The sequence below is a fragment of the Charadrius vociferus genome, unplaced genomic scaffold (genome assembly GCF_000708025.1).
Source record: "Charadrius vociferus isolate BGI_N301 unplaced genomic scaffold, ASM70802v2 scaffold90, whole genome shotgun sequence".
NCBI classification, from domain to species: domain Eukaryota; kingdom Metazoa; phylum Chordata; class Aves; order Charadriiformes; family Charadriidae; genus Charadrius; species Charadrius vociferus.
Window position 1 is genome coordinate 6805770 of NW_009647222.1, and position 16338 is coordinate 6822107.

Consider the following 16338-nt stretch of genomic DNA (forward strand, 5'->3'; position numbering starts at 1 on the left):
AGGTAACTCCTTACATAAAGACACCCATGCTAGGTAGACCAGTCAAGAGTCTACCTACCCCAGTACCCTGTTTCCAACGCTAACCATTAGCAGCTGCCAAAGGAAGAAATTAAGAACAGAGTAACCGTATCATGGTACTTCCTCACCACCACCACTCCTAGCTTGCTAAGGTTTACAAAACAGATGCTGTTCCAGGACTATCAAAGGTGGTGTTCTCATGCTTAATAGCTTTTAACAGACTGTCCAACAACTGACAACTACAATTCCAAAGAAATCTGATCTTGATCATTGCAAAAAAAGACATTTTATTCAAAACTGACACACATTTTTGTGTTTTGCCACCCACTTGTGCTGTAAGTTGGCTTTTTGTGCCATCTAGCGGTTACTAACAAGTACTTCTAGTTGAGAAGTCACATGAAGAAATTCACATTTGCCTCATATACAAAATGACACAGCTAACCTAGTAAACTGGCTTAGTCAGTGCCAAAAAAATCTAAAGCAGGATCTTTTACCAAGCAAAATGATTAATTTTATCACCTCACCCAGTCTCCAATGGAGAGATTAATTCCTCTGCTTGTTGCCATGAAAGACCATTTTAAAAAATGCCAAAGACACGTATCTACCTGAAACACAACACTATTGGCCAGTGTCTCAGGAAAATAGTTCTTAACATTCCTTGGCATTAAGACGACTCTTTAAAAAAGATCAGGAATTTCAAAGAAATTCCATGCAATAAAAAGTAAACAAGCTCTTCTGCACAAAAGCCCTGTTTCTTGACTCTCACACAGCTGGAAATTTAGGTCTTGTGTCAGTACATGCAGTACACCACACTGACCAAACCAACTTGGCTTTTATACCTTTGTCTCTCCGACAAAAAAATCCAACTCAGTGGCCCAAAACATTTACTCCTCTAGTTGTGTTCCTTGCCTTGTTATACCATGTGTTTTAGCCCTGGGGCACATAAGAATTTAGAGAACTTTCAGCAACAAAAAGCAGACAGACAGATAGCTTTTACTGTCTTGTTATCTCTTAAAAATTACAAGTTCAGTATGATCACATAGATCAGGTCTGTTGCTCAGACATCATAGTTCCTGATAGCTGGGATGTTGGACCAGATGGCCCTACAGGTCCCTTCCAGCTTCAAGTATTCTACAAATATATGTAAAAAACAAACTTACCCTAGAAAATCGAAGTCAATGGTGGAATATTTGGCTTGAATTAGAGCCCACAATCCCCAAAAGAAGTGGGAAGCCTGAAAGAAAAGAAATATTAGCAAAATGTTATTATATAAAATCCAACATGTAAACATATTCTCACAAACAAGACAAAGTTATCTACAAGAGGACTCTCAAAATCCAATCTTTTTGTAAAGTTATTTGATGTCTCTTTAGCAAAGAGACTGGTAAACAAGTATTATAGAATTAATTACTGGCAATCAGAGGAGTAGATCCATTGGCCTCCTGGCTCTCCATGTGTTGTTTTCAAGAAAAATAAGATTGCATTTATGAAATAGGACATGCATTAAGTAGACTGTTGTACAACTATATACACCATGTTAAAAAATGCACAGAAATATGACCATCTCATTTCCACTGTTACAAATTAAATCTCTTATTCTACATGTATTCAACTCTAGTGTAAATATGAAATTCCTTTTTAATCTGATTACAACCCTTAGGCCATTATAACTACAACTCACTTTCACTACTGACTTGGACAAAGAGATATGATCTGTATGTAGCTATGCAAGAGAATCTCTAACACATGAGCATTTACACAAATTTCTCATCTGTTCCAAACTTACTTCCATTACAAGTCCAGATAAGTAGTCTGGAGACCTATGTTCAAGCTTCAGATTGAAACTATGGATTACATTATGATACAATTGTTAGTATACTTCAAATGAACAAATATATGAGGTTGATAGGATCCTTGTGGAAGACATTTCTGGACCACCCAGGTTACAAGCCATATACTTCAGACTTCTGTTTGGTAAATAACTACTTTCAGTAATTACCTAAATGGCTTCCTGAAGCTTGCATGTAACGCTTTACCAGAAGCATAGAAGTCACATGCATGAACACACTCCTGAAAACAGCTTAAAATGAAAACTACTGTATGTACATGTGAATCTTTCTTGTACCTCTAGTTTAGGCAACTTTGCCTGATAGAGAACAGTTTGGCTTTTTACACCAGCATCCATTAACTTTAGTTTGTATTTGCTCTTAACAAAGCTTCCCACATTAACTGACACAAGGGCGTTTGACGGTATTTGTGCATCATGTGTGGTCTATAGGCAGGTCTTGAGCTGTTCTCTAAACAGAACTCTACCCTCTTAAACATTAGTATGACCACAGTTTAAAACTGACAAAACAATGCTATGTGTTTAAAAACAGACCATCAGTCTATTTAATTGCAGATCTAACTTTCCTAAATGAATGGGACAGCTGAACTTAACAATAACAGTTGATAACACAGATTTAAAAGAATAACAGCAAACAAGCTGGTATTTTCTAAGGGCTTGTTTAATAATCACCTTCCCAGAACACAAGCTGCTTTTCCTCACTGCAACCATTAGTTTTTTGGCAGAAAACTGAAGGTATTACTTTAACAGAGGTGTGCTTGGATTATTCAGAAAGAGGACTGAAATAAGGCTAAACCGGCTTCTTAGCCTCAGTCCTCCTATGACTAGTTTGGCATGTTATTCCTCAGGAGAAAGCAAAATAAACTTATCTAGCTGTTGGGTAAAAGGCACTTTTGCTGTAACATTTCCTGTTACATCCTCTAGGCAAAACAAGACCAGGGTTAGTGACAAAATGTAACAAAAATAATGTGAACCTGTCAAGTATCTTCTGAAATCACAAGAGAGAAAGCTGGAAGGCGAAGGAAGACATTAATCTTTAAACTGCTTCTCAAAGTATACATAATTGGGGCATTCAAGGACTCAATACTATTTGACTTTTTATTCTACCTCCACGAATTACACTTGATGTGTTTTTTTCTCTGAAAGACAAGGCACCAAAGCCAGGTGGAATTTTCTGAAGGCAGATCAAAATTGAACATGCTCCACCATTTTAAAGGGGAAGAACAAGGGTGTGAAGCTTTTATATAAGCTCTAGCAAACTCAGGAACTTGAAGACCAATAAACAGCCAATAGAAATACTCGCTAAAAGCTCATCTCATTTTCTGAATGTTCACTGCCTCTTTCACTAGAAATATTCTACAGAGAATTTGTACCACACAATGTAAGAGAAAATTTCCATAGAACAGGCTAAGGAAGTTTTTTTTCACATACCACAGCACTCACGAGTAAGACACTAGCAATTACATTTGTCCACAGAGTAGAAGGCTTCTCTACAGCATTTAATGTATTCGAATCAACAGTTTGTTATTTACCAGTGCAAACTGATTGACTTGAACGTATAGAACTTCAACTTCTTTTTCACTGACTTCTGTGCCAAATCCTTTATATTCTTTGTAGGCCTCAAGGTAAGATCTCAGCCATTGTTCCTGCAATTTTCTGTTAGGATAAAGGCTGTAGTCTACCTCATTTACTCCTAGAAAAGAAAAAAAAATACCTATTAGAACCTTAAAGTGTCTAAAAAAAAAAAAACAAACCCACATTAGAATCACATTACTGGACTACTTCCCCCCCTCCTTACCCCCTACACAAATGCACAAATTGGTGTGGACAAACATCAGTGTTTTACTTTGACCTGATTTTATCAGTCACATATCAGCAAGAATTTCTCACACGCGAACCAGAGCATACAGGATAAAACTTTCTGCTCTGTTGAATATGTTTTCAGCCACATACATATTCTACTTGCATTTTGAAATTCAACAAGTTTGGCTTAGAGAGAAGCCTCAATAGAAAGCAAATGCAAATGCATTATGAAACAAAAGCCCTCCCACACATATCAAACATTACGCACTTCGTAGGAAAAGGGACTTGTATGCAACAATATTCAAAGCTGAATCCAGAGATACATACATTTTCACCAACTAACCTCATATTTCTGAGATCAGAAATTTATTAGAAGTCTACTGCTCTCCTCTACAGGGTATTGGTAGAATTAGAAGTTTTATCTCCATAACCACTCTTTTTTGTCCTGTTTTTCTTCCTATCCTGGAGGTGCTTAGTCACAGGACATAGCGAGTCTGCCAGGAGTCCCAAACCTGGATCACAGTTCACTCCCACTAGCTATCATTCACAGAGTATTTGGGAATTCACCTTAAGTGTTATTTTATGCACGATTATTTATAATAAGTCTCATTAATTGCAATCCCCTAACTAAACTCTTTTCTGTGTTACATCCACTCAAATTTAGCTTTAAAAAAAAAAAAATTAGATTTTTACTGGATGGATGGAGACTAGCAGAGGTGAAGCACAACTGTTCTCCATAGGCCAAAAAAACCCCCACACGTATTTGTGTGATTAGTCATCTTATTGTACTTAGCTCCTTAAAGATATAGTCAGACTCTCAGAAGTCAGAGATGAAAATTCAAAAACTCTCAAATACATTTTGTAAAGAATTTAACTTGCTGTCCCAGTTTCGCCTGGGATAAAGCTAACTTCCTTACTAGCAGCTGGTGTAGTGTTATGTTTTGGATTAAGGATGAAAATAATGTGGATAACACACCAATATTTTTAGGCGCTGCTAAGCAGCCTTTTTCTGCTCCTCATACTGGCCTGCCAGCAAGTAGGCTGGAAGTGCAGAAGTTGGGAGGGGATACAGTTGGGACAGCTGACCCTAAATGACCAAAGAGATATTCCATACCATATGATGTCATGCTCAGCATATAAAGCTGGGGGAAGGAAAAAGGGGGATATCATTTGGAGTTATGGCAGTTTGCCTTTCCAGTAACCACAACGCATGATGGAGCCCTACGTTCCTGGAGATGGCTGAACACCTGCATGTAGATGGGAGGTAGCGAATGAATTCCTTGTTTTGCTTCACTTGCGTGCACAGCTTTTGCTTTACTTCAACTCTCTTTATCCCAATCTACAAGTTTTCCTTATTTTTTCTGACTGGTTGCTGGTTGGGGTTAAACCACCATTTATTTTCCAAATACTTAAATTACCAAGGAATTACCAAATATATACTCCAAATTTTTATAAGTTATCTAAATGTTAGTATTATTATTATCATCACTGTCTAAACAATCAGTTTGTGAAACTATTGGTAGATTAAGGCTCCTAATTTCACCAAACTGCACTTTATATCAATACTAATCATTATGCAGGTTTTTCCTGTTGCCCCATCTTCTGAAAAAACACAGCACACACTCAAGGTTATTTCTCTCTTATAGAGTAAATGGAATGAGCATTCACTGAAAAAAAATTGAACGAGTAAATTTACCTACCAACACCTTTTTCCTAAAATCCCACCTTTTTCCTACTACACAGTCTCAGCCTTTACTTCTCATTTTAAGAAGTGACTCAAGGGGAAGTACTTAGCACACACATACAAAGCCATCAAAAATCCACATATACCTGCCATTTGGTACTGTGAAACCACAAAGCGTATTTTCAATATATACCTATGCCACAAAAGATACATTCACAGTATTTCATTACAGTGGGTCAAGTCTCTGCTGTGTCATTTCACAGAAGGATACTGTGAAAGCTGCGAGTTCTGTATTTATCTAACTCTGCCAAAACTTAAGGCATGAAGTTCCCATTTCTGGGTTAGCAGAGCTGCAAAGGAAGGGCATAACTGGCCTGCTAGACAAGACATTATTAACACATTTTGATACCACAAGATGAAGAGCTATATACTTTTAGGTAGATATACAGACAGAGAAAAAGAGAATATGCAAGAATGAGTTTTTACAAAACCAGTTCACCTTTACCTCACAAATCCAATTTTTACCTGCAAATTCATTGAAGTGGTTTCCAATGTCATAAGCCAGGTAGTTGTATCCAGAATATTCATAGTCTATGAACTGCACATCACCTGTGTAAGACACAACAGCAGCAACATCAGAGTTCATATCAAATGAAGTCACGGCCCTAATCCTTTGGTGTCCTTTGATGTTGGGCGGGGGGGACACAACAAAACATAACCACACACCCATCTTACTTGTGCCTTGTTGCGTGCACTCAGACATTCCAGAGTAAGGCTGTAATTTTTATGATACGAGACTGCCTTGAATACACATTCAAGAAAGCTCTTAAATAATTACTTAAAACTTACAGTTCTCAATTTTTAAACTCAATATAGCAGAATTTCAATTTTAACTTCTACCACATGAGGGCATCCCTTACCTTCAAAATAAGAAACGTGCTAGAGGATCCTTTATTTTAACTTTATGTAGAAATAACAGATCAAGTTTTCCTCAACTTCAGAACGAGCAGCCCTGTTTATTCTCACTCAAACGTGCAACCACAGTGGACTAACACATTGCAACACGTTGATATTTCCTGCTTCCTCCAACTGCACTTACAAAGCAAGACTCTTAACTGTTGCTTTTTATAGCTGGCTTAAACTAGTCTCAAGAAACCATCAGACAATCCCCAAGTCCTCAAAACTATGAAACTATGTAGTGTTATGTAAACAAGGACTGATAAAGCAGCAAAACAGCCCCAAACGTTTCCAAATTACATTTACCTACTACTGAAGCTGGGGCTAACGCTTCACTCAAGGTAATATACAGCATTGAACCTGCTCAAGAATGTCTACACTACATCAAACAGTCAAGACATTAACAAGATGGATTAGGTAAAACTAGAGCTCTTGTCTTTTAAGGGAAACCTGCAAAAATACTAAAAATATCAGAAAATTAAACAATGGGTTAACTTCAGAGCTATTCGCACTAGACATTAAAATCTAAGACTTTACACTTCCTACTGCTATGCTGAAACAGGTAATTTTCACAGTTGGATCCTCCTCCCTGTCTACACCCATTCTTTTGACAGCTAGCTGCACATTTACTCAATAAAAACATATTCCTTCTATTACAATGAACAAACTTCTTGGCATGGCTTACATCATCTCAGATTCTAAAGCTAACTATCAGAACTCCAGGTCAAAAAAAAAACCAAAACTAAAAAAAAACCAAAACCACCCACAAAACGGTAAATCAAGAATAAAGTTATGTTTATGTATTTCCTAGACTAAGGATTTCAACTGTCTAATATACTGCATCAAGATTTATGGATAGATATTGCACATATCAAATACAACAGCTTTGCCGGATACACGTCCTGACCAAGTTATCACGGAACAACTTTGTTAGAAGTGTTCCTTGTACCTATGCAGTTCATCTTTACCATATTTGAAATACTAACACATTAATGTTTTCCAGATAGATAAATCTCCTTGTCTAAGCACTTCTAAAGGAAGTTAAACGCCACAACACAAACAAAATCACTTTGTCACAATCCTCCAAGTCAGAGTGTACTTTTACTTCCACAGAAAGAGAGGACTGCTTACCAAGGTTAGTTATGAGGTTAAACCTTTTAGGCTCTGACAAACCAACATGAAAATGGCCTGCAGAGTGGCAAGCTCCTCCCAGGAAAATCTTGTTGGCAACGGAAAATTGAGGTTCTCTAGAACTCTGAAGGGACAAGAAATTTTACAGCAGCTGCAACCAAGATCTTATAATATTGTCACAGATTCGCTTCTGCCACTGCTTGACTGGCAGATTCATATACTTGTACACGCTTGCATTTCTCACTGGTTCTTTAGCACTACTTTTAAAAAGAAACACCTCTAAGTTACAAGCCAGTCAAAATGCACAGGCCGACCTGGTTAATATTCTGTTATGCAACTGACCTCCTGAACTTGCCCCCCCCACATCCTCCACCCCCTCAAACATTTGATACTGCTTGTATTCAGAGGGTTTTCCTTCCTCCACCAGGTAATATACAGACATGGCAGGGAAAAGTTTACTTGCAAAATATTAACATAAGAAATACTTTAAATTTCTTTCATGCGCAAATTTCATCTAGAATATACGTATGTGCTATTAAGCATTTTTAAGTACAGCTAACATTTAAAAATTATTTCCAGATGCAAGTAATTACATACGGTAAGAAACTGAATCTAACAAGATACAAATCAGGCTGTTACCCGGTGCTCTCCCATGGTGAAATGCCTGTGAACAAGTGATGTGATAAACCTCCAGTCAGCACACAAGTAGCACAGTGCGTGCCACCACAAGGTAGCAACAATGGCATACCTAATCTGTAGCAGATGAAGAAAATTTGGCAAACTCACATTCAATAAGACAAAGTTTAAAGTGAAAAGGCATTTTTACTGATGTCTTTCAGACTTATGCCACTGTGGAACTCAACCTTAAGTTCAATTTTTGCAGGAAAGGCTCAAAATAAAGATGCACCATTCTTTCTGTGAAACTGAAAGAAAGCAAAAACCTTAAGTTTGCCACTTCATAAATGCATGTCTCGGCTACCTTGCTTTAGAAGCAGAATAAACTTTTAATTGCTTGAATTTCCACAGTATCAGAAGTAAATTTTAAGATTCACTGCAGTTCATACAGGAAAGTCATTTCTAAAAGATACAGCTTACACTAGTAGTTAAGCAGCTAGCTTTTATTTTGAGGTTTTTAGTGAGTACAGAGAATCTGTACATCTCACTGATTTCACTGGAAGCAGACAGACCAACAGGAGACACTAGTGCATTTGTATTTTACTCAATTTAAGACTATGCTCTATCATCTTTCTGGAGAAGTTACTGTTATCAACAAGAGTAGAGACCTCAAAAGCATTGAACATTTCAAGTTGAAACACACGCCTTTCATCACAGGGTCTACTAGTGTAGACAACATGCGATGTAATCTATGAAAACTACACAAAGACACGAGAAGGGATACATGTTGTGTTCTGTACACCAGAAAAATCAATTTTTAAATAGATTAGTAGTCAAGAGGACATCTGTTAGATCTCCTCAGGGAACTGAAAGGCAGGAGGGTGATGACACTTCTCTTTCTAGCTGCTCTTCACTTTTAATGGTTTAGTAACGTAAGCACTTCCAACGTGCAAGCCCCTAGCTGTAGTTACCACAGCAGAACGATGTATCCCGAGTTCCGTCCCATCCTGCTCATCAGGTGAGCCACTGAGGCCCTAGAAAACAGCTTCAGTAAAGACAATGATCTATGCTATGAACATACTTGAAAATTCACAAATGGGTCATATACCCAAAGAATAATTTTAGCTATAAATACGCAATATACCTTTGCCAAAAAAAAAAAAGAGGAGGTTTTTACATCAAAACCAGAAGCCTTAAACATACCTCAGTCTTCAGAAGCACTGAGCACCCACAGACTCCTACCAAAGATCATAGAAAACATTGGGTAGGCAGAGGGAATAAACAGAACAAAACTACCCATTTACCCACACACTAAACTTCCTGGCAGGTGATTTTAATACATTCAAAAAGAGCACATACAGATATAGACAAAATAATACTGATACTTGGTCTTATTGAATAGCAAGTATTTGAATACTCTTAAAACAGGGTATTTTTGGAAACTCCAGGTCACGTTGAAAAAAAAAAAAAAAGACAACGCCAAACTTTAAGAGTATCAGAACACAAAGTCTATAAATAAGCAGTAGCAAGCTTCAAGCATATTTTGACTATCCTGATGCCCAATTTGTAATTAAGAGCAACGAGAAGCTGAGTTATATCCTTCAAAAAGTAGTTCGCCCCGATAATTATGTAAAGTAACACTTGCAAATTTTCATATCCTGAGTGACTACAAACGGACATTAACAAAACAGCAAGAGGCAGAGTTCTCTCAGCCACAGCATGAACAAATTCAAATAAAGCGAGGGACACTCCATTAAATGAAGCTAACACTCAACATGCTATTTCAGTCTTGTAAATAAAATTTAAGGACATGAGACTGATTCTTCTTAAAAACAGTATGTGGCACAACTATGATTTTGCTTTCAATTCTGAATATTTAACATAAATTTAATGCAGAGGACAAGTCTAAAGCAAAGCACTGGGACAAGCCACAGCCATTCTAACTGCACTGGACAGGAGTCCTAGTATCTGTTGAGAGTCTGTAGCTTAAAAACCACAGACACACCCATTCCGTGCCTAGTAAATGTGCAAATTAAGCAGTCACAAACAAAATAAATACAGTGTTGCTAAAACCAGTAAGCGACTTATTTTGTTTGTGTCAGCTTCTGAAAAGCCAGATAAACATTAGCAGCTTTGCTCAAATTTCACTGAGGAGAGAAAAATAATCGTAGTTAATCTGGAAGACTGATTCTCTCTCTTTAGTTCCAGCTTAGAGTGACCAAGGTCTTTTTGATACACGGGAGCCTTTCTAGATGAAAGAGTAAATTTAGCAAGAGTACAGCATCAAAGCTGTTGTTAACTACCCTCCCACAGTTTGATGTCATTCTTAATGAAGTACATATTTAAAGATTCTATTTTGTGCTCTTGCAAAATTATTTGTCTACCAATAAAAACTTTTGCTCTGCTAAATAGAATTACAGCAATACATGTTTATTTACAGTTAAAAGCAGAGCTTCCGCTTCTAAAATCATTCCTCATCTTAAGGTTGTACTAACGGACAGATATTTTTTTTTCCTCTGTAAAACTACACTGCATGAAACACCTTTCAAAAATACAAATATTCTACAGATGGCATTGAGGTTTGGTTACTATGAAAATGGTACCCATTGTACCCAGATTGCAGAAGTTTAACAACACAGTACATGTGAAACATTCAAATATAGGTTTAGTAAATATATTTCATATTTCCAAGTCTTTCCCCACCCCAGATATTTACAGCTAGCTTGAAACCAAAGTGCTTTATGTACCTCCCTCCTCCCCACCCTGTCCCCAAACACTAAGCACTCACACACTCGTTATTGTAGGATTGCTCATAAGTGATGCACTGGTGGCATTGTTTTTTCCTCCATTCTGTTTACAAAAAGAAAAGCATATAGCATTTGTTTTAAAAGTAGGAACTTCAAGCCTATTGACCGTGAGTGAGCCTTTTAAAGGAATACCTCTGGGTTTTTTTGCAGCATGGTTCTACTATGAAAAGTGACCATAAATTCCTTTTATCTCAATGGTTTTGTTATGGAATGCTGAAACTCAAGGTAGTTTCACCACTGAAAAAATCCACACGATAACAATACATTCATTTTTGGTACTAGAGTATCACAACTCCAATGTGTCTAAGACCACAAGGTGACTTTTTTTGCATACCTTCCATGCTTCCCCCCCAGTGTTTAAGCAGAACTATATAACCTACCATTGAAACTAAGTAAAACCACCGAAGTTTCAAGCTGAATTCTTAGAATATAAAACTGCTGTTAATAGCATTGTACAGGTATATATATATATGCATATATATGCATGTACCTACAGAACTAGAAGTACTAGCAATTCCCTTCAAAATGGTATTACTCAGAGGGAAACCTGTATACAGACCGCCAACAAAATACTTTATTTTCTAAATTCAAATGCTTTCAGTGCCTATCTGATACAGAATTTGGCTATACATAGACAGCCAGTTTTCATACTAGAACCAACTCCAGCATGTTTTTGTTAGTTTTTATTTAGAAATTAAGGCACATAAGCTTAAACAATCAAAGACCAATGACAACTGACAGAGAATACTTCGGTTCCATTCACAGTCATTTACTTCACACACTTGTGGCTTAACAAGAGTCTTGCAATCAAACTGTCACAAGCAAATATGAAACTAATAGAAGGAACATGTCATCCTCACTTCAAAAGAAAAATCTTGATCTGATGGATTTGTTGCACTCAGCTGAGCTTGAGTATTTCAAATGGGAGGAAAGTTGTGCACTTTTAGTGGCCGTTTTAGTGTCGCAAGTTTGCCTTCTTTGTTTGTTTTAATATCCTCTTTAATTGATTGGTTTAGTAACCGAACCTCAAACCACTAAAAATTCAGAAATAAAAGAAACTGTGGGTTTTTACAGAAGCTTTATAGATTTTAGTTAAGGGACTCTTCAATAACATGAATTATGAGTTAAATTTATTATAATAAAAACAAAAATGCAATTCACCTTTGTGAGGATGTGTACTGCCTACAAATATTTAAATAAAGTATGTATTTACAAAAGAAATCTTTAAAATGCTTATGTACCTCACGCAGAAAATAGGCTGAGTCACAGAATGTAGTATTAAGTATCACTAAGATACTTCATCACAAAGGTGTCTTTCCCACAGTCACAAACCAGAACAATACACATGTTATATGAGATAATGTCTTCAGGTTATTTTCTATGCTTATATGATTTTTATTTTTTTTTTTAACTCCGAAAAGCTTTATATGACTAGAATAGAATTAACATAAATAATTACATACTTTGAAGCCTAGTCATACAGGCAAGGCTAGGGATTAACAAATTCATTAAAGTAAAGCAAGGAACACCAACATTCTTCCTCTGTAGAGTAACATAGAGATGAGAATTAGCTAATTAAGCAACTTATTATTTGCACAGATATCACTACATTGGGTCTTAAAAGCTCAAATTGAGTTCACTCGTTAAAGTCAGTAAAATGACATTACTGGCATAGCAAATGCAATTACACGATAAACAAACTAAGCCACTACTTACTGTTTAGTTCAATACCTACCTCGTTTCTTGTTGTAAATAATATTCTTACACAACAGGTCATTGTGACAGAGTACCACTGGTGATCCTAAATTTGACAGTCTTTCCTTCATCCAGGCCATCTCTTCCTGAAGAACTTGAGGACTTGGAATGTCACTTAAAAACCTTTTCAGGTATAGGAAGTTTGAGTGTTAATATTTAGTATTGTATGTTCCATACCAAGCATTTTTGGTTAAATAACTTAAGGCATTTCCCTCTATATTCTAATTTCAAATAATTCAATTGATCTCCTCCCAAACTAGAGCACTTTTTCCCCTGGCACCACCATGGCAGTCAAATTAAGACAATTATTTCCCTCTGTCCTTCTCAAAAAGAATTCTCTAAAGATTGCCTGCACTGTAAAAATGACAGTAGTCCAAAAAATCGGGAGTAGAACTTGAAGACAATCCTGCATATTTTTTAAAGAATTAGATATCTAAAGTGTTATAGCATTAATTTCATTCAATTTTTGCTCACATTTACATTACTTCCTTCAGGTAGAATACTAAGTACTAAATGTACCTATACAGAGGAAATTAGGATTTTAGTACTAGTCACAGTAAAAATGCTTGAGTAGGCATTTTCTCTTTTAGACTTCCAATTAACTACTTAAATTTTCCTCAGTTTTCTTAAGACTGTTACGTTGCAGAAGAAAAAAAAAATTCAAACAACTTTGCCAGATCATTCCTTAATTACAAATGCAGCAAGAAGGGCAGTTGGCATCAGCAATTTCAAAGAAATTCCATGAAGAATGTTTTTAAGCTAGAATTTGCTTTTGATATTGTACAAACACTTCCAAATTACAGTTTTAGCTTAGAAGTTTGATCTCCAATCCCTGAGCTACGCTGTCTTCAACTCAAGCTTCAGATTACAGCACAGAAATTTTATTTAGGTTAACATAAATGTAAAACATTGCTCCTAGTTTTGCCATTCCTCTCATCCCAATCTGCCAGTGACTGACACTAGAACCCTCAGAAGTATTTTCTTATTTTGTTAAGGTCCTAAGAAAAGACAGTTTCATTTACAAGTCCAAAGCTATATTGGGATGCTAAAAATAAAACATAATTAAACCTTTAAACCCAGGTGAAACTCCATGATAGTGCAAGTCTAGAATAACTGCGCAGATACCCTTTCCTCCTCTGGAAAACACTTTGAGAGCGCATCCCACTGCCCCAAACAGGCTTTGATTAACTTTACTTTTATACCACCCAATTTTGGACAAATTTATAAACTGGACAAATACAGGACAACTAAGAGGGTGCAGGTTAGTACGAACAGCAAGCAGTACTCCCGCAACACCAGGAAATATGCTTTCATTATTCACCCCAGAACACAGGTCTCAGTTTGGGGGACTAATGAAGCTCTTAAAAGCTGTTTAGAGACAACTACCTGAAGTAGTACTTCACTTGACCTTGGTTCTTTAAAGAGTAAAGAAAACTACCATCATTTAAGTGACCAAACCAACCAAGAACTGTATACAGACACACACACAATATAACAAATGAATTAAGTCTTTCCTTATCATATTTGACATTTATATAGCTATTTCAGTATACAAGAGTATGACAAACCTCAAAATTTTACAAGATTCAGTATTACATGGTACCCAAACCTATCTTTTTAAACATTCTTCTACCCCTCAACCAGGTAGAAATCTGGGAAGCACATAATGAAATACCTACCTTTTATTTACTTCTTCATCTGTAAATTCTGTGGGTATGAGAGAGAAATATTTCCCCATCTTCAACCACAGATTAGATTTAGGGATCCATCCGTTGTGTGCATGAATAGTATGGATTTTAGCAAGCTGTCTGGCAATGAGTCTAAAAAACACAAAGTTTAAATTAATGTTATATTTGTAATAGATCTGACAGTCGTCTTCATATTTTTCCTAGCAACAAGAGAAGACAACTACAATATGTTTAACAGAAAAAGTGTAAAAAAATGCAGCAAGGGAATCCAAAGAGGGTTTAAACAAGAGCAACACACCTACAGGGTAGCATCTTTAAAGACTCAACTCAAAAGGTCGTTGGCAGCACTACTTAGGGGAGGTGAGGTGGGAGGGATTGGAGTTCAGTTACAGCATGGATACTTCACCTGTATTTACAGTCTACTCTTCAACTTGCTTATAAGAGTTGACTCAAATTAGCTGCCCTTGTTAAGCAAATACATTGCAGTACATACGTGAAAAGCTAAAATCTTAAGACATCAGCACCTTCTGTTTGCTGCTAATAGTTTAAAAAAATATGTCTCAATGGAAGACTGTCTTGAACCTATTCACAAAAGAAACCTATTGGAAACAAAGCTAGGAGTACTTGCTTTAATCAAGTCCAGCTCCCTTCAACTCCACCCTGATAAATGATCTCCCTAATGGGAATGTGCACGTGTTAAATACTCTCAATAAGCAGACCTCTAACGAGTATATAGTCTTCAGGGGAGGCAGCAAGGATCATTTGTTCAGCACTGAAATACCATGATAACTAATATAGTGGACAGTGAGCTGTCAAGAGGTGAACATCAACTTAGTGCAGGCTTATAGAAGTATTTATATTCTGCCTGCTCATAAACTAAGCTTGAGATCCCTTGGGCCTGACAGAACACCGTAAATGCATCATAGAACTGGAATAATGAAATAGCAATAACAAAAAAATAAAAAGCTTACCTGAAAATATCTGGATTGCATACATGCTCTGGATCCAGTGCTTCTCCCTGCATGAACTCGTAGCACAGGCCGTTATTGAAAGTACAGTATAGTTGAGGTGCGCAGCCATGAGCCTGCAACACGCGGAAACTCTTCACTTCCTCATCTCGATCTACTAAGAGTTCGGTCTTATTTCCATAGATCCTAACTAGAACCACATCGTCTGTTATGTCACCCACATAGCAGCCAATTAGTTTATTGGTGATACCATCGGTGAACAGCTGAAAAGTAAAAGTAATACATAAGTAACTAAGATCTGTATCTGCCTTTTCAATGTGCAGGAAAAGAATGCAGCATTATTCTTTAGTTCACAAAACACAAATGTTTACTAGATTGAGCATTAACAAAAGAAATCTTTTAAGATATAGGAAAAGAGTGGAGAAAGTTGCAAGTATTTTACCAGTACCACAAGAAAAGAGGAAAATGTGAAAACATGCTACAGTGAACTACAGAAATACTATACATAAAAGGAAGTAACTGAAAGCTCAATATTGTAAAATGAGTTTCCACACAACCACTCAAACTGATGGAATAAAATGGCTGAAAAATCAAAGCCCCAACAAGGCAGCAATCCCAAATCAGTAAGAAAACAGTCATGAATACAGGCAGCATGAAAACAAAAACAATTTTGATGCACTTCAGAATTTCAGTATTTGCTGTGCACAGCTAGTAAAAGATACTCCTGGAGTTCTAAGCTACCTTTAAAAAGCAAAATTCAGGTCAGAAACAGTTCAAGTTTGGTGGCTATCATCTTCCCACTAGCCTTATGGGCTAGTTGAGAACAATTCCTAAAGTCACTTTGGCTCCTCTACAAATTCAAGACAGTACTTAAAATTCAAGACCCCAGTCTTCAGCCTCAAGTGCCATTCCAAACTTAAAAGCTTCTGACAAGACCCACTATCCTCCCATTTTACTTCATAATTCACACACGCCATTTGAAAGATTAAAAAAGCATTTCAAGTCCTTATTAAGATGTATATAAACACCATTTACTAGACTTTGACCAGTCTAGTCACCAATGCCT

General features: G+C 36.7%; 1 protein-coding gene across 1 annotated transcript in view; it reads right to left on the minus strand.

The window, feature by feature from the left end:
• The window catches only part of ETNK1 (ethanolamine kinase 1), a 16081-nt gene extending 541 nt beyond the window's left edge, over window positions 1-15540 (minus strand). Inside the window, exons 1-6 of the mRNA XM_009879669.1 lie at window positions 15276-15540; window positions 14296-14436; window positions 12597-12739; window positions 5877-5960; window positions 3397-3557; window positions 1179-1252 (exon numbers count right to left, since the gene is read on the minus strand). Coding sequence (XP_009877971.1) covers window positions 1179-1252; window positions 3397-3557; window positions 5877-5960; window positions 12597-12739; window positions 14296-14436; window positions 15276-15328 — 656 coding nt within the window. The 5' untranslated portion in view covers window positions 15329-15540. The remainder of the gene's footprint in view (window positions 1-1178; window positions 1253-3396; window positions 3558-5876; window positions 5961-12596; window positions 12740-14295; window positions 14437-15275) is intronic.
• Between the last annotated feature and the right edge of the window lie 798 nt (window positions 15541-16338).